Genomic DNA, 23,920 nt, shown 5'->3' on the forward strand with positions numbered 1-23,920 from the left:
CTCCACTTCTGTCATCTTTTTCTGGAATTCCTACTAGGTTAGATATTGGACCTCATATTAAACTCTAATTCTTCCCTTTTTTCTCTCTTACTGGTAGAGTTCCTCAACTGTTTCTTCCAATGCTTCACTGAACTTGAAATTTCTGCTTATGTCCTTTCCTTCCAGGAACTTTCTCACCCGCCTCCCCTTTCTTCACACAGTACCATGTTTCCTCTTTTAGTTAAGCACCTGTCTGAGGTTGTGAATTATCATTCCCTCAAACTGGCTTTGTTCCCTGCATTGTCTACTTCCTTTGAGCTTCCTTCCTCCTGTTGTGTGTCTCTTTTTTTACACTGGAAGCTTTCCTAAGATGACCAACAATCAACCCCTGGCTGTTCATTCATGTTGAACAGTTAACAAGAAAGAACCAATCATAAGCTCTGTGTGCTCAAGCTGGGCTTGTCAACTGGTCATGGCCAGCTGGCATTTTTCTTGAGGTCTTCCAAATATCAGAGCCTGTTGGGTCATTTTTCTGGAGTGGTTTAATTTCCCCAGGAAGGATCCCTCCATCCTGCCTGGGATATCTAAGCATGGAAGCTGGAAGTCTAGAACCAAGCAGGAGAAGAAAGCTTGACATCCTACTGTTCAGTATAACAACTTTCATCTAATCCCCACCTTTAGTTTAGCATCTCATCCTTGCCCTACTGCATCTGGAATCCCTCTGGCTTAATTAAACAATATATTTTCTGTCACCTGTGATGCAGAAACATAAAACTCCTTATTCTTTATTCAGGTTTTTAAACCAACCCCCCTGTTTATGGCCCCTGGCTCGCTCCTATGTTCTATAGTACTACTACATCTAATTCCTGGGTCTTTCCATGGTTTTGCAGATCAAACGAGTTGCTTTTCTTTTTCTTCTTTTTTGTATCGTTCAAATTGAAGTACAGTGTTACATTAGTTTCAGGTATACATTAGTTTCAGGTGTACAAAACAGTGATTTGATAAGTATATACATTATGCTGTGCTCACCCCAAGTGTAGTTACCATCTGTCACCATACAGTGATATCTCAATGCCAATGACTATATTCCCTATGCTGTGCCTTTTATCCCTATGGCTTATTCACTCCATAAATGGAAGCCTGTATCTCCCACTCCTCTTCACCCATTTTGCCCACCCACTCTCCCCTACCCCCCATCCCTTGTTACCCATTAGTTTATTCTCCATATTTATGGGACCCAAACAAGTTGCTTTTTATCAGTATCATGTAATTAACCTTAGGCTCTTGGGTTTCATGTTCTTCCTTATCCAATTTTTAGCCCAAGGGTTAAAGATGCCTCTAACTTTCATTAAAGAGGGAAACAGTATTTCAAATTTGGTTATTTTCAGAAGGAAGGATGAAAAAAAAACCTTATCACCATCTTCAAACTGGAAGCCCTCTATTTTCCTTCATATAAATACTCTCATTTATTAGAGAGCTACAGTATAAGAATTTTAAACAAATTTAAGCAAATCCTGACTCCTCAATGACTCCCATTATAAAACTAGAAATAAATTTCACATGGAAGTTTCCATCTCTTCCTCCAAATATAATAAAATTTAGTAAAATGTTAAGAATTACACTAATAGGGGTGCCAGGGTGGCTCAGTCAGTTAAACGTCTGCCTACGGCTCAGGTCATGATCCCAGAGTCCTGGGATCGAGCGCCGCATCAGGCTCCCTGCTCAGCTGGGAGCCTGCTTCTCCCTTTCCCTCTGCACCCCCTCACCCTGCTTGTGATCTGTGTCAAATAAACAAATAAAAGCTTTAAGGAAAAAAAAGTACATTTATAAAAAAAATCTAACTTTCTGATAGAAATTATTATAGTTCAACAATACTTTGAGAGTATAGTATCAGACTTTTGGAAGGCAATCATGGAAGATGAGACTGGAAAGATAAAACCAGGTTATAAAGAGCACTGAATGTCAGGAAATATAGGAATAAATTGAGCATTTACTAAGTATGAGTGTACAGAATGTTCTGCACATATTATCCCAACTGAATGTTTATAGTCCCTTGAGACAGACATTAGCTTCCCCCTTTTTCCAGAAAAGAAACTAAAGCTTAGAAATATTAAGAATTTTGCTCATGGTCACAGAGCTAGTAAGTGAAGGAAGTGACATGTGAGCCTGTGGCTTCAACTCCAGATCCTAGGCCACTGGAAACGACTGGAGAGTTAAGGAGACGAACAATAACATCATCTGCAGAGAGAGATGGACTGGGAATGGAATGGACAGAGGGAGTAGCATCTGTAGATTAATTAGGAGACTGTCAATAAGACTACATGAGGGGGGCACCTGGGCGGCTCAGTCGTTGAGCGTCTGCCTTCAGCTCAGGTCATGATCCCAGGGTCCCGGGATCGAGCCCCGCATCGGGCTCCCTGCTCAGCGGGAAGCCTGCCTCTCCTTCTCCCACTCCCCCTGCTTGTGTTCCCTCCCTCGCTGTGTCTCTCTCTGTCAAATAAATCTTAAAAAAAAAAAAAAAAAAAAAGACTACATGAGAGAGGCCTGGGTTTGGACAGTGCCAGTAGAAATGTCTTTTCAGACCACTTTATCCCAGTCGTTTTTGAAAGAAGATAAGAAAAGCATACTGAGAATTATAGTTCCTGCTTAGTAACAGAGGCTTGTCAGAGACAGACAGGTACAATCACCCTGTACACACACCTGGTTGTCATTCAAGCTATTGACAAATAATATATTCTTCACTCCTGGGCACAGAGAACTGTCCTTTCCTGCCCACTTAAAATTAGGTTTGGTCATGTGACTGACTTTGACCTATAAATCACGAAGGGAAATTACTTGTGTCACTTCTGGGCAGACACTTTAAGAGCCAAAATTGGTACACAATGCTGTTTCATCCTCTACCATAGGGGACATGGCCTATGTCAATTCATACAGTATACTACATCAAATAACTAACAGCTATGACTGTGGTTCAGTAAAACTCAAATTAATAGTTCTTGATTACTATTCGTGTGTGATTTTATTAACTATGTAGTCTGAGGAGGAGAAAGAAAAAGGAATGAAGAAAAATGAGCACAGTTTAAGAGACTTGTGGGACACTACAGTCCAGACCAACAAAGGTATAAAGACAGTCCGAAAGGCAAGGCAAGAGAAAGGAGCAGGAAGAATATCTGAACAAATAATGGTTGAAAAACAAAACAAACAAAAAAAAAGAAAAATCTAACCACCCAATAAGTTCAGAAAACTCCAAGTAGAATTTAAAAAGATCCATACATTATATTCAAAATACTGAGAGACAGAGAGAATCTTGAGGGCAGCAAGAAAAGTGAGTCATCATACACAACAAGGGATCCTCAGTAAGATTAGCAGCCAATTTCTCATCAAAAACCATGGAGGCCAGAGGCAGTGGGATGACACACCTCAAGTGCTGAGAAGAAAAAAAGTCAACCAAAAATTCTATACCCAGAAAATTATCCTTCAAAATAAAAGAGAAATTAAGAGATTTCCAAATACAGAAAGTTGAGGAATTTGTTGCAAGTAGACCTTAACTACAAGAAACCATAAAAGGAGTCTTTTAGGCAGAAATGGAAGGGCACTAAACAATAATCCAAAGCCACATGAAAAAATAAAGAACAACAATAAAGTTAGTTAAACAGGTAAATATAAAGCCATCAGTGCTATATTTTTGCTTCAGAAATCTACCTTTTTACCTACATAATTTAAAAGACCAATGCATAAAATAATAATTATAAATCTATGTTACAGGCATACAATGTATGAAGATATAATGTGTGACAAGAACATTAAACGGGAGGGATGGATATGTACAGGAGCATACTTTTTATATACTATTGAAGCTAAATTATTGTAAATGCAATTCAGGTTGTTGAGTGTAAGATGTCAATTGTACTCCCCGAGGTAACCACTAATAACTAAAACATATGCAGAAAATGAAATGGTAAAGGAACCAAATGGTACAGCACAAAATATCAAACACAAGAGAAGGCAGTAATGAAGGAACTGAGTAACAAAAAACATATAATACACAGAAAACAAATAGCAAAATGGCATTAAGCCCTGATCAGTAATTCCTTTAAATATCACTGGATTAAACACTCTAATTAAAAGGCAAACACTGTCAGAATGTTGTTTAAAAAAAAAAGAACAACATGATTCCATTTCTAAGTTTTCTATAAAAGACTTACTTTAGATCCTAAGACACAAATAGTTTGAAAGTGAAAGGATGGAAAAAGACATTTCAAACAAATAGCAACTAAACAGAGCAGGGTGTTTACAGTAAGACCTGACAAAATACTTTCAATCAAAAATTGTTACAAGAGACAAGGACATTATAGACAAGCCTCAACTTACAATGACTTGACTTACATTTTTCCACCTTCACAACAAAGTGAAAATGATACACACTCAGTAGAGACCATATTTCGAATTTTGATCTTTTTCTGGGCTAGGGATATGCAGCATGGTAATAGTCTTGTGATGCTGGGCAGCAGGAGCAGCAAGCCACAGCCCCCCATCAGCCAGGCGATCACAAACGTAAATGATCTCTACACTTACAGAAACTCTATACCCATACAATCATCCTGTTTTTCACTTTCAGTACAGTATTCAATAAATTACAGGAGCTATTCAACACTTTATTATAAAACAGGCTCTGTATTAGATGATTTTGGCCAACTGTAGGCTAATCTGAGTGTTCTGAACACCAAGGTAGGATAGGCTAAGCTATAATGTTTGGAAAATTAGGTATACTAAATGCATTTTCAAACTTACAGTATTTTCAATTTGTAGTGGATTTACCGAGATAAAAATCCCATCGTAAATCAAGTAAGATCTGTATATATTAATAAAAGGGTCGATTCAGCAAAAAGGTATCATAATTACAAACAGATACAGATATGACAACAGAGCCCAAAACATGTAAAGGGAATACTGACCATACTGAAGGAAGAAAGAGTTCTACAATAACAGCGGGAAATTTCAATATCCCACTTTGGGCGCCTGGGTGACTCAGTGGGTTGGGCATCTGCCTTCAGCTCAGGTCCTGATCTCTGGGTCCTGGTATTGAGCCCCACGTCAGGCTCCCTGCTTGGAGGGGAGCCTGCTTCTCCCTCTCCTCCCTATGTGTGCTGTCACTCTCTCTCAAATGAATAATTAATATATTTTTTAAAAATCCCACTTTCAATAATGGATAGAACCTGACAGAGATCAGAAGGGAAACAGAGAATCTAAACACTATAAACCACTCAGACCTTAGACTCATACAAATATTCCACCCAGCAGCAGCAGAATACATGTTCTTTCTCAAATGCACATGAACATTCTCCAGGACAGAACATATATTCAGCCACAAAAATGTCTCAATAAATTTAAAAACACTGAAATTATACCAAGTATCTTCTCTGACTACAACTTAGTGAAAGTAGACATCAATAACAAAAGGCAAACTAGAAAATTCACAAACATGTGGAAATTAAACAACACCTCTTAAACAACCAGTAAGTCAAAGAAAAAAACCAAAAGGGAGATTAGAAAATACTTCGAGACTAATGAAAATGAAAACACAACACCAGGGATGCAGTAAGCACAGTGCTTAGAGGAAAATCTAGAGCTAAAATGCTTACATTAAAGAAGAAAATCTCAAATCTATAACCTAATTTTACATGTGAAGGAACTAGAAAAAGAAGAGCAAACTACACTCAAAACCAGCAGAAGAAAGGATATAATAAAGACTGGAGTAGATATAAACAAAACAGAGAATAGAAAAACAAAAGAAAATAAAATCAGTGAAAGCAAATTAGTTCTTTGAAAATATTAATAAAGTTGAAAAAACTAAGGAAAAAAAAGAAGGCTCAACTCACTAAAATCAGAAATTGAAGTGGGGACATTTCTAGTGAATTTGTGGAGAAATAAAACAGATTATAAGAGAATCCACATATTTGTGAACTTAAGTCCCCAACTTCTTTGGGCATAAATTATCTTAAATATTTAAAGGAAGATTATGTTTAATAATTCAGAAGGCAACCTTAACAATAATAACTGCAACTTATTAAGAACATACTAACTCATTTTTCTCTTTCTATAAACACACAAAAAGATAAAAAGTGACTGGAAAAGCAGCTTTTCCAAAGGCATTGTTAGTGACAAGCAGAAACAGACCAGAATCCAATATCTCTAATTTCAAATGAAATCTCTTCTCCATCTCTCCAAACTGCTGTGTATTTATCTGAGGTAGTTACCAGCAAGTGCAATCATTTAAAAAGCAGGAAAAATGAAATCAAGCCAGTTCTAGAGTTTTGTTTTACTAATACATTTTTCATGAATTAAAAGTTTCCCAGCTTTCATTCTAATGAATGCAAGGCATTCGTGTCAACACGTGGTCTCCAAAAGTCAATAAAAAATGAAATGCTTCCATAGGGAAGGTCAATTAATCAAACGTCCCACAGCCTTGAGGAGGAAGCAGTTTCCCATGAAACTGACAAAAATCAAAACTCAAACTACAGTACTTAGAAATTTGTCACAAAAATTACAGGAAGTCTTTAAAGAAAAAAAAACAAACACCTTTATGTCAAGTAGGCTTTGGAGGGCTAAATAAAGTGATACTAAAAACTGTCACTACACAATTAAATTCAATAGGCATTTATTTCAATAAATTCTATTATGCAGGAGATCTCAAATACTTTCAGTGCCAGCCAAAGAAAATACAATATGGTACACAACCTGATGGATTTGGGAGATGGAGGGGATGGACAGGAACTTCAAGAGTACAGCTAATTATACCGTATTTCTCCTATCAACGTTAACTTACCTAAGTCTGATCTTTCCTTCCAAGTATAGTTCAAATCCTAAATACAAAACTTCCCCTGACAACCTAGCACTTTCCCCTAATGATATTACCAATTTTGAGGACATTCATTCACTTGGCATTTGCTGCTTTATATCGCCATTATCTCTCAATAGTTTTCTCTTCAGTTGCATCTTATACCTCTCTAGCACCCTGTACAAATAGTAACAGGAGGCATAAAACAAGTGTTTGATAATAACAATGAAGAAGAATCTCATTCCAGATTTTTAAATCTTTTTTTTCCCTTATTTGAGGTATAACTGACCTAGAATCTGTGTAAGTTTAAGACACAAAACATAATAATTTGGTATACATATTATTAAGCAATTACCATAACAACATTAGTCAACATATCCATCACTTTGTGATGACAACTTGTAAGATATGCTCCCTTAGCAACTCAGCTTTTTGAATCTTAAAAAGATTTTGGAATGTGCTATACTTACTCTAGTAAGTTCTGGCAATCCTAGATGAATTCTGGGACCAAGAGGCTTTAGTTCTCCAATTATAGTTATGGAAAGGCTCAGAAAGGTTTCTTTCCTCACACTCCATACCTCATGTGTCATCATTTGTAGTCAACACAAGATATACTAGAATATCAATAATCAAAGTATTTCTGGATGAAATAAAATAATGGTATCTGGATGTGGTAAAACACAATCCAATGAAAAAAGACGCAAAACTGTTCAAGTTGATTGATGGGCAAGTGGCCACTTTATTATTATACTAAGAGAGGAACTAGTACCAAAGTAGCCCTACAGAAACAATAAAAAAACTGGACAAAATAGAGGCAACAACTATGCTGAGACACTGGATAACAGGAAGCACAAGACTGTGAAGAAAAACAAAAAAACTTTTCTGACAGAAGTCATTTTCCAGACTTCCATGTAGGGCAGGAGAACCCAAACACCGTATCACAGCCTTGTTACATTCAGGGAAGTAGAAGCAGCCATTTGTGGAAAAGAGTACCAGAGGCAGAAGATCCAGAGAAAGGCTCCCCTCGAGTCTTTGTGAACACTAAGCTGTGTAAATATATGGTGAGACCCCCACACTGCCTGCCGAAGAATAACTGTCAGGGTTTGGGGCTGCAAAGCTCATACAGGGCTGGGAGCCATTCCAGTTCTGACCAGAGAGACAAGAGACCTTGTTAAGGACTAGGACATTCCATGGACAGCTCAGAATGGCTCAGCTAAGCTAGAGTAAAGGTTGAACCCACCTTAAAAACACACAAACAAGCCTCAAAAGGATTAAGGAGATCTACAACTTAGTTGCCATTCAAAATAATCTCAACATTCCCTAAAGGAAAAGAAGAAAACTCAGACACTCAATAATGTCACACAATTTCCATCATCCAATCTAAAATCACCAGACATGTGATATGACCCAGAAATTATACTCCAAGGTATTCATTTACCCAAAAGATAAAAAGCTAACTGCAGAGCAAACTGGGATTGGAATCTAAAAAAAGGAGCTAAGGTTCACAATTTCACCTTTTTTTTTTATATATTTTATTTATTTGAGAGAGAGAGAGATAGCGAGAGCAGGAACACAAGCAAGGGGAGTGGGAGAGGGAGAAGCAGGCCTCCTGTGGAGCAGGAAGCCTGATGCAGGGCCCAATCCCAGGACCCTGGGATCATGACCTGAGCTGAAGGCAGACGCTTAACGACTGAGCCACCCAGGCGCCCCACAATTTCACTTTTCATTGTTTCTTTATTTTCATAAGCACACAGTCATGGATTACCAGCGTAAATTTTTTTTAACTGCTATGGGACTGTACATGAGGGATCAGCTTTTTCTTGGGTACAAGGGAGAGTAAGAGAGTTGAGAGAAAAGTTTTATATGTTAAGATGTTTGCCTTCAGCTTCTCAACTACCTCACAGAACTTTGTTATGTAAAACACACAGTTGGGGAGGCACACCAAAAAAACAAATAGCAAATGAACAGAGACATTACACAGGAACTGTGGTTTCAGTGTGCTAAAAGTAAGGGAAAAGTAGGTTCTAAATGCCAGGTCAGAGTGTGGCCGTCATTTTGTGGTGACTGGAGAGCAACAAACGTTTATAAGGGATTAATATTCCAAATATGTAGAGAATTCCTAAAACTCAACAACAAAAACCAAACAACCTGATTCGATAAAGGACTCCAACAGAGAGAAAACACTCAATATCACTAATCATTAGGGAACTACAAATCAAAACTAAAAACAAACAAAAACAGAAAGTAAGTGTTGGCAAGGATGTGTAGGAATTAGAACCCTTGTGCTCTGTTGGGAATGTGAAAAGATACAAACACTGAGAAAAATGTTATAGCAGTTCCTCAAAAAATTAAAAATAGAATTATCATATAATACAGCAATTCTACTCTGGGGTATAAACCCAAATAAAATGAAATCCGGGTCTCAAAGACACATGTGAACACACATATTCATAGCAGCATTATTCACAACAGATAAAATATGGAAACAACCCAAATGTCCATCCACAGAGGAATAAATAAGCAAAATGTGGTACAGACATACTTCAGAGATGGTGCAGCTTCAGTACCAGACCACCACAACAAGCAAATTTTGCAAAAAGCAAGTCAGATGAATTTTTTGGTCTTCCAGTGCATATAAAAGTTATATTTACACTATACTGCAGTTTTTTAAGGTATGCAATAGCATTATGTTCAAAAATACAATGTACATACCTTATTAAAAAACACTTGATTGCTACCAAATGCTATCATCTGAGCTTTCTGCAACTCGAAATCTTTTTGCTGGTAGTGGTTGCTGAACGTCAGGACGGCTGCGGCCACTTCTTAAAACAACAATGAAGTTCGGTGCATCAACTGACTCTTCCTTTCATGAAACTTTCTCTGCAGCCTGCAATACTGTTTGATAGCTTTTACTGACAGAACTTTCAAAATTGGAGTCAATCCTCTCAAACCCAGTTGCTGCTCTATCAACTAAGCCGATGCAATATTCTAAATCCTTTGTTGTCATTTCAACAGTCTTCACAGCACCTTCACCAGGGTAGATCCCACCTCAAGAAACCACTTTGTTTGCTCATTCCTCAGCAGCAACTCTTCATCCGTTCAAGCTGTATCCTCAGATGGCAGCAGTTCTGTCCCATCTTCAGACTCCACTTCTAATTCTGGTTCTCTTGCTATTTCCACCACTTCTGCAGTGACCTCTTCCTCTGAAGTCTTGAACCCCTCAAAGTCATCCATGAAGACTGGAATCTACTTCTTCCAAATTCCTAACAACGTTGATATGTTGATCTCTCCCCACGAATCATGAATGTTCTTCATGGCATCTAGGATGGTGAATCCTTCCCAGAAGGTTTTCAAACGACTTTGCCCAGATCCATCAGAGGAATCACTATGTACCGCAAGTAGAGTCCTATGAAATGTACTTCTTAAATAAGAAGACTTGAATAAGAAATAAAACAGAGAAAAAAGAGACAAAGACTCTTAAATACAGAGAACCAACTGGTGATTGCCAGAGGGGAGGTGGGTGGGAGGGATGGGTGAAAGAGATAAAGGGAATCAAGAGCACACTTAACGTGATAAGCACTGAGTCATGTATAGAACCTTTTGGTCATTCTACTGTACCCCTAAATACCTGAAACCAGTATAACACTGTAAGTTATACTCCAATAAAAAATAAATACAATTAATTTAAAAATTTTAAAAAGACTTGCAAGTTGAAATGACTCCTTGATCCATGGGCTGCAGAATGGATGTTGTGTTCGCAGGCATGAAAACAACATAAATCTCACTGTCCGACTCCATCAGAACTCCTGTGCCACGATCAGGTGCATAGTCAGTAAGTGATGATAGTGTGAAAGCAATCTTTTCTTTTTTCTTCCTTAGTGGGTCTCAACAGTGGGCTTAAAACATTCAGTAAACCGTGCTGGAAACAGATGTGCTGCCCTCCAGGCTCTGCTGTTCCACTTACAGAGCACAGGCAGAAGAGATTTACCATAACTCCTAAGGGCCTGAGGATTTGAGAAATGATAAAGAAGCACCTGCTACAAGTTAAAAGTCACCAACTGCATTGGCCCCGACAAGACGATCAGCCTGTCCTTGGAAGCTCGGAAGACAGGCACTGACTTCTCCTCTCTAGCCCGGAAAGTCCTAGATGGCATCTTCTTCCTGTGGGAGGCTCTTGCATCCACACTGAAAATCTGTGGGTCAGTGGAGCCGCCTTCGGTAATGACCTCAGCTCCATCTTCTGGATCACTTGCCGCAGCTCCTCCATCGGCACCTCCTGCTTCGCCTTGCACTTTTACGCCCCGGACACGGCTTCCTTCCTTAAACCTCAGGAACCGATCTCTGCTAGCTTCAGACTTTGCTTCTGCAGCTTCCTCCCCTCTCTCCGCCTTCACGGAAGTGAAGAGAGCCAGGGCCTCGCTCTGGGTTAGGCTTTGGCTGAAGGGAATGTCATGGCTGGCTTGACCTTTCATCCACCAAACGTTCTCCACATCAGCAATAAAGCTGTTTCACTTCCCTATCATTCAAGTGTTCACTGAGGTGGCCCTTTTAATTTCCTTCGGGAGCTTTTCCTTCGCATTCACAACTTGGCTAACTGGCACAAGAGACCTTAGCTTTCCACATGCCTTCCTCACTAAGCTTTAATCATGTCTAGCTTTTGATGGAAAGTGAGAGGCGTGCGGCTTCTCCTTTCAGGTGAACAGAGAGGCCACTGCAGGGTTACTGACTGACGTGATTTCGGTATCGCTGTGTCTTGGGAATGAAGAGGTGAGGGAGGAAGACAGGGCACTGGCCATCAGTGCAGCAGACGGCACGGGCACAGCACTGCCCCCTGAACTCACCATGGTCTCTGAGCGCAGTCCGTGGCACCTCAAAACAATCACATTAGGAACATCCAAGATCACTGGTCACAGATCACCATGACCAATAGTGATCATGACAAAGCTTGAAATACTGCTAATTACCAAAATGTGACAGACGTGAAATGCACAAGTGCTACTGAAAAAAGGACACCAACAGATGTGTTCAACACAGGGTTGCACAAACCCGCAATCTGTAATAACAGGATCTGTGAAGTGCAACAAGTTATGCCTATACGTACATGTATTCAGCCTTAAAAAGTAGGAAATTCTGAAATATGCTACAATATGGATGAACCTTGAGGACATTATGCTGGATATAAGCCAGTCACAAGTTAAACACTGTATGATTCCACTTACATGAAATATAACTGTATACTCAGAAAATGATTAGAATGGTAAAAATGTTATATGTGTTTTACCACAATAAAAAAAAAAATGGAAATAAAGTTTACTCATAGGATCTTTCTAAAATAGTATCATTCCAGAAAGTACTGATGCACACTGTTAGTGTTTTTGTATCATTAGAGACAGATGTTAAACTGATTTAGAATAAAGTTAATACAGACCTCTAAAAAGAGTTTCTGAGACAAGAATCCACATTATCAAGTCTGCTTTGAAAAAAAAAAATCTGCTATCAATGCAAAGGATGGATTTCTGTAGGTAGGAGAAAGACTAGAGGAAGAGAATGAGTTAGTAAAGTAGCTTTTCCAGTAGGCAAGGAGAGGCCCTAAAGGCCCCTACTAAGACAAGGAGAGTGAAACAGAGAGAGGCAAACTCTAGAGACACTGAAGAGCTATCAGTCAATATAGTACAACTTGATTACCAAACAAATATAAGAAGTAAGGAAATAAAGATTCCAAGGTTTCAACCTCCTGCAACTATAGAAAAGATCATGGTAACTGCAAAAAATGTTAGAAAAGCAACAGCATGTTTGGCTTCCTTGGAAGGGAGATGATGAGTTAGGTTGAGACATGATGAATCTGTGGCTACCTGCAGAGCCATCTAAATGGAGCTGACCTGGCTCAAGAAAGTAGTACTAAATTAAAGAAACAGATCTGGGTCTCATCCACATATACTCAATAATTAAAGCCAGGCAGAATATGAAGAAGGGAACTCAGAACAAAACCCTGGGGAACACTAAAGCATTACTGTAGGTACTGTAATTTATGGTGCTGATTTTATCCTAATGATATCTTTATGAAGTAGAAAGCATTAACTCTATTTTTCAGATGAGTAAAATAAAACTCAAAAAAAGAAAGCAACATGATTAATCCTGAAAGCTAAGGAAAGCCAAAGAAAATTTTTACATAGGAAAATAGCAATTAAATTTTGTATTAAAAATTCACTTAGGGGAAAACCATAAAATATGTTTTAAGACAATATTACAATAATCCAGGAGAAAAGAGACAAAACCCAAAGTAAAGTAGCGTTGCTGGGGATTGGGAAGAAATACAGACATGAGAGATATACACAAGGTTGAATAAGTAGAATATATAGAAGGCAGAATACACTGGACATGATACAGATTGGCTACTGAAGTTACTGAGCAGGAAGAGTAAATAAAATCAAGTAAATGGTGGTACCATTTACAAAAAAAGGGAACTGGCCATAGGCTTCCCCAGGATTAAGTTACTTAAAAATCAGAACATAATTTTCCGTATTTTTACACCTAATAAAAAATTCCCCACTTCTAACTTTTATTATTAATTAGTTAGTTATTTATTTTGGAGAGAGAGAGTTCATGAGCAGGGAGACGGGAGGAGCAGAGGGAGTAGGAGAGACAATCTTAAGCGGGCTCCACACCTAGCACAGAGACTGACATGAAGGTTGATCTCACAACCCTGAGATCATGACCCTGAGCTGAAATCAAGAGTTTGCTGCTTAACCAACTGAGCCACCTAGGCGGCCCCCCAACCCCGACTTCTAACTTAAACTGTAAGTTATTAGGTAGAACCTAAAATATATTCACAATAATGTTACTAACTTTCTTACCTGTTAAATCTCTCCAATCCAGAATGCTCTTCCCTGGTATGTTTTGTTTCCTAGTCTGAGATCTTTTCAAATGTCATCTTCTCAGTGAAGACCCCAACCACTTTATTTCAAGCTGTGTCCCCACTCCCTAATCCAATTTCTTACTTTATTTTTCTCCATAGAAACGTTATCACCTAATTTGTAATGTATTTTCCTTATTTATCACCATCTACAAGAAGAGCACAAGCTCTATGAGTAGGGTGTATCATCTGGTTTTTCTTCCTTTACCCACTGTTGTATTCCCGGTATCTACAACAGTTCTGGAGCATCAAAAAATTCAAAATTTAAATGAAAAGATGATGGATAAAGAGTGTTCCTGAAAGATGTAGTATCCTTATCACCAGGCCTTTATATTTAAAAAAAGTTTTTTTGTTTACATTATCACACATTCAGAAAGCCTTCAGTCTGATAAGATCACTGTGACTTTCTGATTTGAGCAGAGATTTTAACACTTCTCTAATTCTTTGCATTCCGGGTGCTAGTGCTGGAAGTGTGGCCAACAGGGGAGTAGCTTTCAGCGCCCAGAATTTATACAATAACATCACTATCAATCTTATTATTAGTAAGTGCTCATGCAATTATGATGTAAGCTAATGGACACAAAATACGTAAAGTTCAATACACACCTATATTTATAGAATGTATACATATTGAAATCAAACTACACAATGTAATATTTTGCGAAGATCAAAGGGACTCAAAAATGTTAGGATAACTAACATACTTGTCAAGTTTACAAACTGAATTTGTAACAAGGTACATTGTTAGAAATAACACTCTAAATCTATAGAGCCTTAAGGGGGAAAAAAGCAATTAAAGTTTATTTTCCAGAAAACACTAAAAATTTATTAGCAAAAAGGAAGTAACAAATGTTGAAGGAAACTTTCACACCTCTACTTCAGACCTTTTCTCCTCTAAATGTGATGTAATTTCAGTAAATGTTTCTGTCCCTTAAATGTTTCAGGATTTTTCAATGGGTAAGCTGTGTTGAGATTAGAAACTGCTAACCTCAATGAGCTATTATCATCCACGTGCTTCCCATCTGACACTACTTCATTAATAGTCAGCTAGTAAGAAGTCTCAAAACTAATGAACAACACTGTTGAGGGTAAGGAAAAGGAAACAAGAGGTGTGAGGTTTTTGTTTTTTAAGATTTTATTTATTCATTTGAGAGAGAGTGAATGAGTGAGCACGAGCGCATAGGGGGTGGAGAGACAGAGGGAGAGGGGGAGGGGGAAGCAGGCTCCCCGAGGAGACGGAGCCAGATACTGGGTTCCTTCCCAGGACCCTGGGATCATGACCTGAGCCGAAGGCAGATGCTTAACCAACTGAGCCATCCAGGCGTCCCAAGAGGTTTGAGTTTTGATAGTTGTTCTGTAGTTTTTTTTTTCCCTGAGAAGATAATCTCTGTATCTTTAACATTTGATCATTAAATGTACTGAATTTTAGTATAACTTTTTTTTTTTTTTTAGAACTTTGTCCTCTTACTAGTAAAGCTGGTGTCTGGCAAAAGAGGGGGTTGACAGTAAGAGTGGAAAGACAGAATAAAAGAAAAAAGTCTCTACTCTTAACAAAGTATACATTAGGACATATTTGTTGAAATTATTTTCATTATGATAAAATTAAATATGATTTGCAGTTTCAAGATCTACTACACTCATATTTAAACAAATCAACACACTCTAAAGCTATAGACAAGTTATTTCTAATTTATTCTGCCAGAGTTTCCTCCATAAATTTCAATGCAAGTTCCAAAATATGAAAGAAAAAGCCAAGACAGACCTTTAGTGGACAACTCTGTCCAATGGTCTGTGTAGCTAACACGAAGGGATGTTTTAATATAGAATGAAATGTACAAAAAGATCAAAACAACTGAAACAGTAATCAAAGAGTAAATGACCCTTGAGGCATTGTCACGTGGTAAGACTGCCACCATTGTTGAAGGCTGACTCCCAACATGAACAGGAAGGATGCTGGAAACACCACTATGTGGAAACTATGAAAGATCACAGGGACATCCGACCTGTTCTCAGGTGGAGCATAATGGAAAATGATATGCAGTCTAAGGTTAAGATGCTGTCACATAATACAGGGAAGTTGAGATACTCCAGAAAAACTCATGCAATGAACTCATAAAATTTAAAGAAGAGAAATAAGAGACAACAGTGTTTCTATAATTGAGAAGAGTACAACTAACTACTGGCCTCAATTACACTGCTTCTATTCTTCACAACTATTACGTATATAAACCACTCCAGATCATTTCTCCTGTTTTTGATTCACTACTCCTCAAAAAAACCCCAAAGCAGTAGATGACTAGATGGGCATAAATAGGGCTGAGGCAGTGAAGAGCATGCATGTGGAAGCTACAGCACTTCTGCCTGAATCGTGGCCATGCCACTTACCAGTGAGTGACCACTGCTAAGTTAGCTGGCCTCTCTGTGCTGCAGTACCTAACTACCTCCCAGGGTTGTTACCAAGATTAAATGAGGTTGAAAAGATGCTCAGAACAGTGTCCTGACTGACCTAAGTGCTTACAATGGCACAGATGACAATGATAATGCATTTATCGTTTTTTTAAACATTAACATTAAACATTTTTTTACACTCTCCTCAAACCCATATATGAACCACTTTCCCAGTTTTAAAAACATGAACTCCTATAATCCTCCAAACAATTGAAGAAAAAATATTTTTATTCCCATTTTACATATAGATTCTACAGAAAAACTAAAAACCTAAGCAGGCTAAGTAACCCAACTAGACAGCAGTCCAGCACTAAAATACACAACAGGCTGATTCTAATGTGCTCTACTCTACAAAACTGTTTCCCTCTAAGATACTGTTTGATTTTATGTAGCAGTTACTAGAAGTTAAACTGGGAAAGAAGGACATTATCACGTCAAATATTAAAAATTAAAAGTCATTTAACATATACTATACATATAAGATATGATTTACATATTAAATCACTTCTTATATACTTACGTATATAAAATCACTTAAAATATTAGAAATGAAGTAAACATTTGGTGAAGGAAAAAGTATATTAATAATAGCATTAAGAACAGCAGCTGTCCTTCATTAATTTTCCCACATACTAGGCAGTTATCTAAACATTTAATGTGCATGATCTCATTTAATCCGATGAAATAATTACTACTGCTACCTCATTCCACAGATGAAGAAACTGAGGTTTTGGAGGTATTAAATAACTTGACAGAAGTTATCCGGCTGGGAAGAGAAGAGTGGACATTCAATGCCAGGTCTACATGCGGCCAAAGCCTAGCCCTTTAGCTAAGGCAACACTCTACTCATGCCGTACGAAGGCAACACACATTCTACTGAGTCACACACTGAAACCTGTGATCGTCAATATACTGGAAGAAAGCCCAAATTTTTAAGAAATACAACGTATTTTCTGTAGTTCTCTAGTCCAACATACAGTCAAACACAGCAAAGTTCATGCACAGTCAGCACTACTACTTAGTTAAGGGGCATCCTCTGAAGTCTTAAAATCAGAAGGTAGAAACTCTTTTAAAATTCTCTGCAACACAAAAAGTGAGCCTCAAAACACTATTCCAAATCACTGTAAACATATGAAATCAAGTTAGTGACTTGAAATAATGGAAATGGTATTTTTCACTGCATCAAGAGATATTATCTCCCCATCCTGCCTACTTATACTAGTATAAATTAATCAAGTATTTTCAGGAGCATGTCTAAATAGAGCAATGAAATGGGTTCAAATATGCTAGTTCAAAATGTACAAGGTAATTAAAGACACTGATTACAACAGTTCCTCAAAAGGCTCACAAAATTATCGCTTAGAATGAAAAAACAAGTTTTATATTACCCACAAAACTGAATTTAAAATTTCTAAATACATACTATCATAATGTCCATAACATTTTAAACAGTACAATTTATATATTGAAAGGGTTTTTGCATTAAAGATTTCTATTGATTGAAAAAATCAAATGAGTACAAAAGATTTCCAAAATTCAACTTACATCTCAACTAATACTAGATCACAAAAACAAGTGGCTTACGGCATCAAAAAAATCTAGATAGTTCCTTAAAATCTATGATAAGGGGATCGGAGTTACATTCTACATGGCCTACATTAGCTTTTCGCAAAGTATTTTCTCAAGAATTTCGACAAGTATTAAACAACTTTCATAACACAATTTTTAAAAAAACATTTTGGCTTTTTATTATACATTTTTCAAATATTTTTTTTAATCACATTGAATATAGTGTATGCAAATCAAAAATTCTGGAAAATTCAAGAGTTGAAAAAAGATAAAAAATCAGTATAGTTTTACCATTCAGAAGCAATTACTATAAATATACATTACTCTTTTTTTTTTTAAGATAATTTCTGTTGTTTTCTTTTGCAAAGCTGTTGTGGTCATATTACATATATAATTTTGTGAGACTCGTTTCTTCACTTGGCATTTTAATATGATCAAGTTCTCAAGTTTGTAAATTTTTTGAAGTATATTTAATGACTGCATATTATTTGAGAATATACCACAGTTAACTTTCATACTGAAATTCTCGATTATCACGTTTTTGTATATCTACTATCAGAAGCGTCTAAGAACATATTTTAACATTCCCCTGCTAGCAGAGTAATAATTAAAAAAAAAAAAAAAAGACTTTTTACATACTGAGGCGCCGGGGTGGCTCAGTCGGTTAAGCAGCGGGCTCTTGATTTTGGCTCAGGTCATGATCCTAGGGTCCTGGGATAGAGCTCCATGTTGGGCTCCATGCTCAGTGGGGAGTCTTCTTTAGGATTCTCTCTCTCCCTCTCCCCCTCCCTCAGCTCACATGCACGCATGTGTTCTCTCTAAAATAAGTCTTTAAAAAGTTTTTAATTCTAAAAAAAAAAAAATTTTACATATTAAAATGTATAGGTTTCTAAAAAATTTGTATTTAATAAGTTTTGTTTTGAGTTACTAGTGTTTAGTTTGAGTTACTAATTAAGTTTCTCTTGTATTTGTTACTTATATTTCCTCTTATGAGATCGCTTTTACCTATTCACCTTTTGAAATCTTTGTTTCTTAGCAATTTATGTCTCCTTAAAATACATTTTATTAAAAAATTACCTAAAATATAATATTTTATAAAATATAAAAATAGTAAGCCTGGGTCCTATTTACTGAAAAATTTTCCCCAGTTTGCTACCTGCCTTTTTAATGTTGTTCTTTCTTCCTGTTAATTTTCAGAAATGTAAACCTTCATATATTGAAATCTACTTTCCCTCTAACTTCTTATATACCTAATAAACTCTGGCCATCTCCTACCATCTAGAAATGTGATAAAAATTCATTTATATAGTCATCCAACTTTAATGGTTTGATGTTTCTTTAAAAAAAAAAAAAAGAGGGGGCACCTAGGTGGCTCAGTTGGTTAAGCATTTGCCTTTGGCTCAGTTCATGATCTCAGGGTCCTGGGATCGAGCCCCACATCAGGTTCTCTGCTCAGTGGGGAATCTGCTTCTCCCTCTGCCCCTCTTCACCCCTGCTAATGCTCACTTGCTCTCTCTCATTACATAAATAAAATCTTAAAAAAAAAAAAAAAGAGGATATGCTTTAAAATTGGTATGTTCTTTTATTTCAAAAGTAAGGCAAAAAAATTAAGGAAAAGAATGCAAAATATACAGAACAACATAGTTTGAAGATCAAAGTCCATGTTCCTTCAAGTTCTATCCAAGAGGTAACCGCTGTTTGGGGTACACATATTTTTCTATGCACATACAAAAATATAGGAAAAAGTGCCTGTAACTTTCCTGACATTTCCTCTCTTCCCCTCATGATATTTTAATTCCTCCTTAATAATGCTAGAGTGTATTAGTAGTGACCTTCAACGTCCAAGAAGGGATACAGTACATTCACCTAAGATTCTCAGACTTTTTTTTAGCAACAGAATTCTTTACTCAATTAATGACAGTTCAAAGACTTGGTAATTTCTGAAATACTATTTTTAAAGTACCGGCTTGTCTTTATTTTATTCACTTCACACAATGCAAAACTGGAATGTTTTTATGAATACAAAGTACGCAAACCAATTATTAAAAGAATGAAAGACAAAAAACTTACTTGGGATACACTGGTTCATAAAGGTACTTGTCCCCTCTTGTAGATGTAATATGAAAAAACAAGATGTAGCCATATGCAGTCTGAAAGATAAATTTTATTTGCCATGAATTAAAGGGTAAGGCTAGGACTAACACCTTAAATTTTATTTTTATATATTCTTACTTTGAAAACACTTCACTCATGGGAACCCTCTTTCGAAAAGCTACAATCTAATTATACAATTAAAAAATGACTTCATTTTAATATAACCCATCTTGTTTAATATAACCCACGAAAGGAGATTTTATATTTTGATATTTCATAATGTCATTAAATCAATAGTTCATAATAGATTGTAGACATTAATACTCTAAAATAATTATAGTATTCAATAGCAGATGATTATTTTACAAAATATACATAACTTTTTGAACTCTGCAATATGGCAAATAATTTTTTCTAATTTTTTAAAGCAACAATGTCACCAAGTAGTAGTAATACTATGATAAAGTTCTTGACTGTACTCAAAGTTCACACAATATAACTTCAGAATAACATTATTTATATATTTCAAAATCAATCAACTGGCCTATTTACTATAAAATATACTGAGACACAAAAGAAAAACAGAACCTTCATTTCCAAATTTGATCATCAGTTATTTTTAGTTAACAAAATACTTTTAAAATACAAATTGTATTGAAACATTTCATAATCATGGCACATACCTGTGATATCTGTGAAGCTCAACCACTTTATATTTATAGAAATATACAAAATACTATATTTAGCTGTTTCTAACCATTTTTAGGCCTGAGTGGCAATTGTTTGGCCTAAACTACTATATATTAATACTGAACTCTTATTTTAGAAGCAGGTGGGCTTTACCCAAAATACAAAGAAAACTGAAAAAATTATTCAAGGTTTCAAATTTCTTTCTAGTACTTGCTTCCGTTCTTCACTTAAAGGAATGCCAGAGGAAAAACAGTTTCTTCAGCAGTCAGGTGTTTTGCTTAAGCTATAAACTCTACTATTTCATAATGTATTCCAAAATTCTACTTCAATATATTGGGACACAAAACACAAGAGGCTAAGATCATCATTCTAATTCCTCAGGTGCAATTTTACCTTCCTCAAATGTGGCGAATCTGGGATCAAAGGAAAACAGATTCAAATCAAACCATATCAGACATCATAACCCCTACACAGATTAGTGACTTTGAAATTTGTAAACTGTACTATTACCTTATATGGGTTAGAAAAGTAAGATAATACGGTCTGGCATTTACATGAATAGCATACAAATGTTGTCTGGAAATCAGTCACTCAAGGTCAAAAGTTCAACATTTCAGAATATCAATGCTAATAATATACTCGTAATTTTAACAAGTGCTTAAAGGACTACAATGTCAGAGAAAATACACCATCATTTTGCACCAGCATTTAGAAATTTTATATATATGGTATACTATACAAAATTACAAATAATGGCTTGATTTACTATTCTGGTATTTTGTATCAATCTTTACTATGATCTGTAGCTTCACATGTATATAAATGCTATATACTTCCAGATCTCACTGACCTTTTCCTAAACAATCCTGCCTCTGAACAAGTCCCACCTCTGAACAATTTTAAAAGTTTTGGTAATAAATGATCATCCTAAAAAGTAGCATCTTTGTTGTTAACTATACCAAAACTGTTACTATGCAGTGTTATGATGGCTTTTCTCTTTCCACCACCAAAATACTGCAAATAAGCATACAACGACTGCTTAATCTATAGGCAACAGTCCCAATACCTTCTTCTAATACACATATACACTGTCTCTTGCTCTCTCTCTCTCTCTCTCTCTCTCTCCCACAAACACACACATACGATAATTTTTCTAAGAAAATAAAAAGACAAAATAAAGAACCTCTGAGTTTTCTTTCCTCGTATCATTCCATATCTCAATTTTTTTTTTCTTCCTCCAAGTCTTATTCTACTGGATTCTGTGGTTGTAATTACAAAGGCCTAACAATTTTTGTAAGCAACTTGAATTAACAAGTCCTCATGTCTCTTTCTTCTGTATATCCATGAATAAGGGTCACAGACACATAAGAATAAAGGCTATCAAGAGGATAAGAGAAATCACTACTTAAATGGAGAATGGAACAGACTTGTCTCTAGTAACACCACTTAGCAGAAAAAGAACTTTCTAGAAACAATTTTAAAGGATATTAATAACACATAAAAATTCAGTCAGAGAGGTATGAATATTCAGTCAGAGAAATATCTTTTTTTTCAATTGCAAATTGCAAATAGAGATTTGAAAAACCATGCAAACTACCTCAGATAACTCCATAGTTTAAAAAGAAGAGTTTGAAATCTGGAGGTGGTGGTAGTTGTTGATGGCATCAATATTATTAACTGCTTGTTTGTATTTTGCTTTGGTGGGCATTTGGGAAGTTTCCCCTTGCTACTCAAAATTAAATATATTTTAAAAATTATTTTATGACTGATGCATAACATATATAAAAGCAATTTTCTGTAAACAGGAAGAATGTAAATCCAGCTGTGTCATGATGCAAATCAACTGTTGCATAAAACTAATGCTTCACCTGAAGGAAGCAATACCAGTACCTTCCTCTACCATTATCTAATCAAGGCTCCCACTGGACATGAATTCACCACATACTTCAGAATTCAAGGCATTGTGCATTTCTTCCTTAGGACATGCCGTTTTTAACATGAAGGAGATTCATGCATCTGGGCTCCAATAACCTGATTGATGCATCACAAAGATTTCTGTAGTAATTAAAAGATAAGGATTTGATGATTTAGAGATGCATCTTCTATCCTAATACACTGTCATGTTAGGCTTCAAATAAGACCAAAATAACAGATTAGCACTATTTAATTCTTTACACTGGTTTGTAAATGGTGTTTACTGTTTTTAGCTTTATTTCTTTATTATACATGTTCGAATACATAAAATTAATCACACAAATCCTAACATGAAGATAATTACCTACCATTTCTGTATACTCTTTTAGACTCTATACATTCAGATACATGAATATATTTAAATGGGAAATGATAAAAACAGCTATAAATCACACACACACTCAAAAATAAATGATGAATCTTTTGACATGAATACGTATCAAAAATTACCATTTCTAACACTTACTACCACACTTTTATACCAGAGCACTAATTTAAAGGGAGGGGGGAAGCTTCTGTTTCCAACCAATATGATGGATTAAGGTGAAGCCAATTTATGCTCCCATTTGAAAACAAAACAAAACAAAACAAAAACCTGGGAACAATGGTTTTCAAAACACCAACATGAAGCAATGAGGTCAGTGATCCCTGAGAGATGAGACATTGATATGAGTCCTATAATTGCCCCAGCTTACTACCTTGGGAAGGTTTCCAGGTCACAGCACTGAAAAGGGGAACTAAGGCAGAGCCTGGCGGACTCCCCAACCTATGGAGATGAAGCTGAGAGCCCAAGAATAAGGCAGCTACAATTCATACAAAAAGTACCAGAGCGGAGAGAGCTGCACACAGAAAAAAATCCAAGAGTACCATACACACACATGTGAGGAAACTATTCAAGGCAGGAGAGAAGCCAAACCAAAAGGATTAATTAGTAAAGAGAATAGTGCTCCAACAGTCCTGAGAACAGTGCCTGCCCCACAGTCAGACTGAAGAACTGGTAATTCACAGGGAATTAGTAAGAATGCTCAGAAAAGTAGTCCTCAGGTATTCCTGGGGTAATCCTAGAAAGGTATGGCCTCAGTAGTGGGGAATAATTAGCTTTGAGTGCTGTTCAAAACTTTAAAGAGCTGTATTAGAAAAAAAGAAAAATCCCAAATCAATGACATTAGCTTTTACCTTAAACTAGAAACAGATGAGCAAATGAAACCCAAAGTAAGCAAACTAAAAAGAGGAAATACCAGAGGTCAGAGTGGAAATCAAGAAACACAAAACAAAAATCAGTGAAACCAAATTCTGGTTTTTGTTTTTTGTTTTTTTAGTAAGATCATTAAAATTGATACACCTCTACTCAAACTGACTGGGGGGCGGGGGGATGGAATAATCACTAGCAGAAATGAGAGGTGACATCACTACAG

At 36.5% G+C, this 23,920-nt stretch overlaps 1 protein-coding gene across 9 annotated transcripts in view; it reads right to left on the reverse strand.

Moving 5' to 3' along the window:
- The window catches only part of RIC1 (RIC1 homolog, RAB6A GEF complex partner 1), a 166,632-nt gene that overhangs the window by 70,366 nt on the left and 72,346 nt on the right, over positions 1-23,920 (reverse strand). For 5 of the 9 annotated variants that reach the window (XM_045882150.3, XM_045882147.3, XM_045882148.3 and 2 more), the window contains one exon: positions 19,818-19,897. The exons of 1 other annotated variant lie outside the window; for it this stretch is intronic. In XM_045882150.3, the coding sequence (XP_045738106.1) occupies positions 19,818-19,897 (80 nt within the window). Of the gene's footprint in view, positions 1-9,529; positions 10,482-18,386; positions 18,596-19,817; positions 19,898-22,476; positions 22,516-23,920 lie in introns of those variants that run through there. 3 more of the 9 variants (XM_045882151.3, XM_064579047.1, XM_064579049.1) reach the window with 3 other exon arrangements.

This window comes from Mirounga angustirostris, unplaced genomic scaffold, assembly GCF_029215605.1.
Source record: "Mirounga angustirostris isolate CCGP_5_RB_7025 unplaced genomic scaffold, mMirAng1.0.hap1 SCAF_15, whole genome shotgun sequence".
Classification (NCBI taxonomy): Eukaryota; Metazoa; Chordata; class Mammalia; order Carnivora; family Phocidae; genus Mirounga; species Mirounga angustirostris.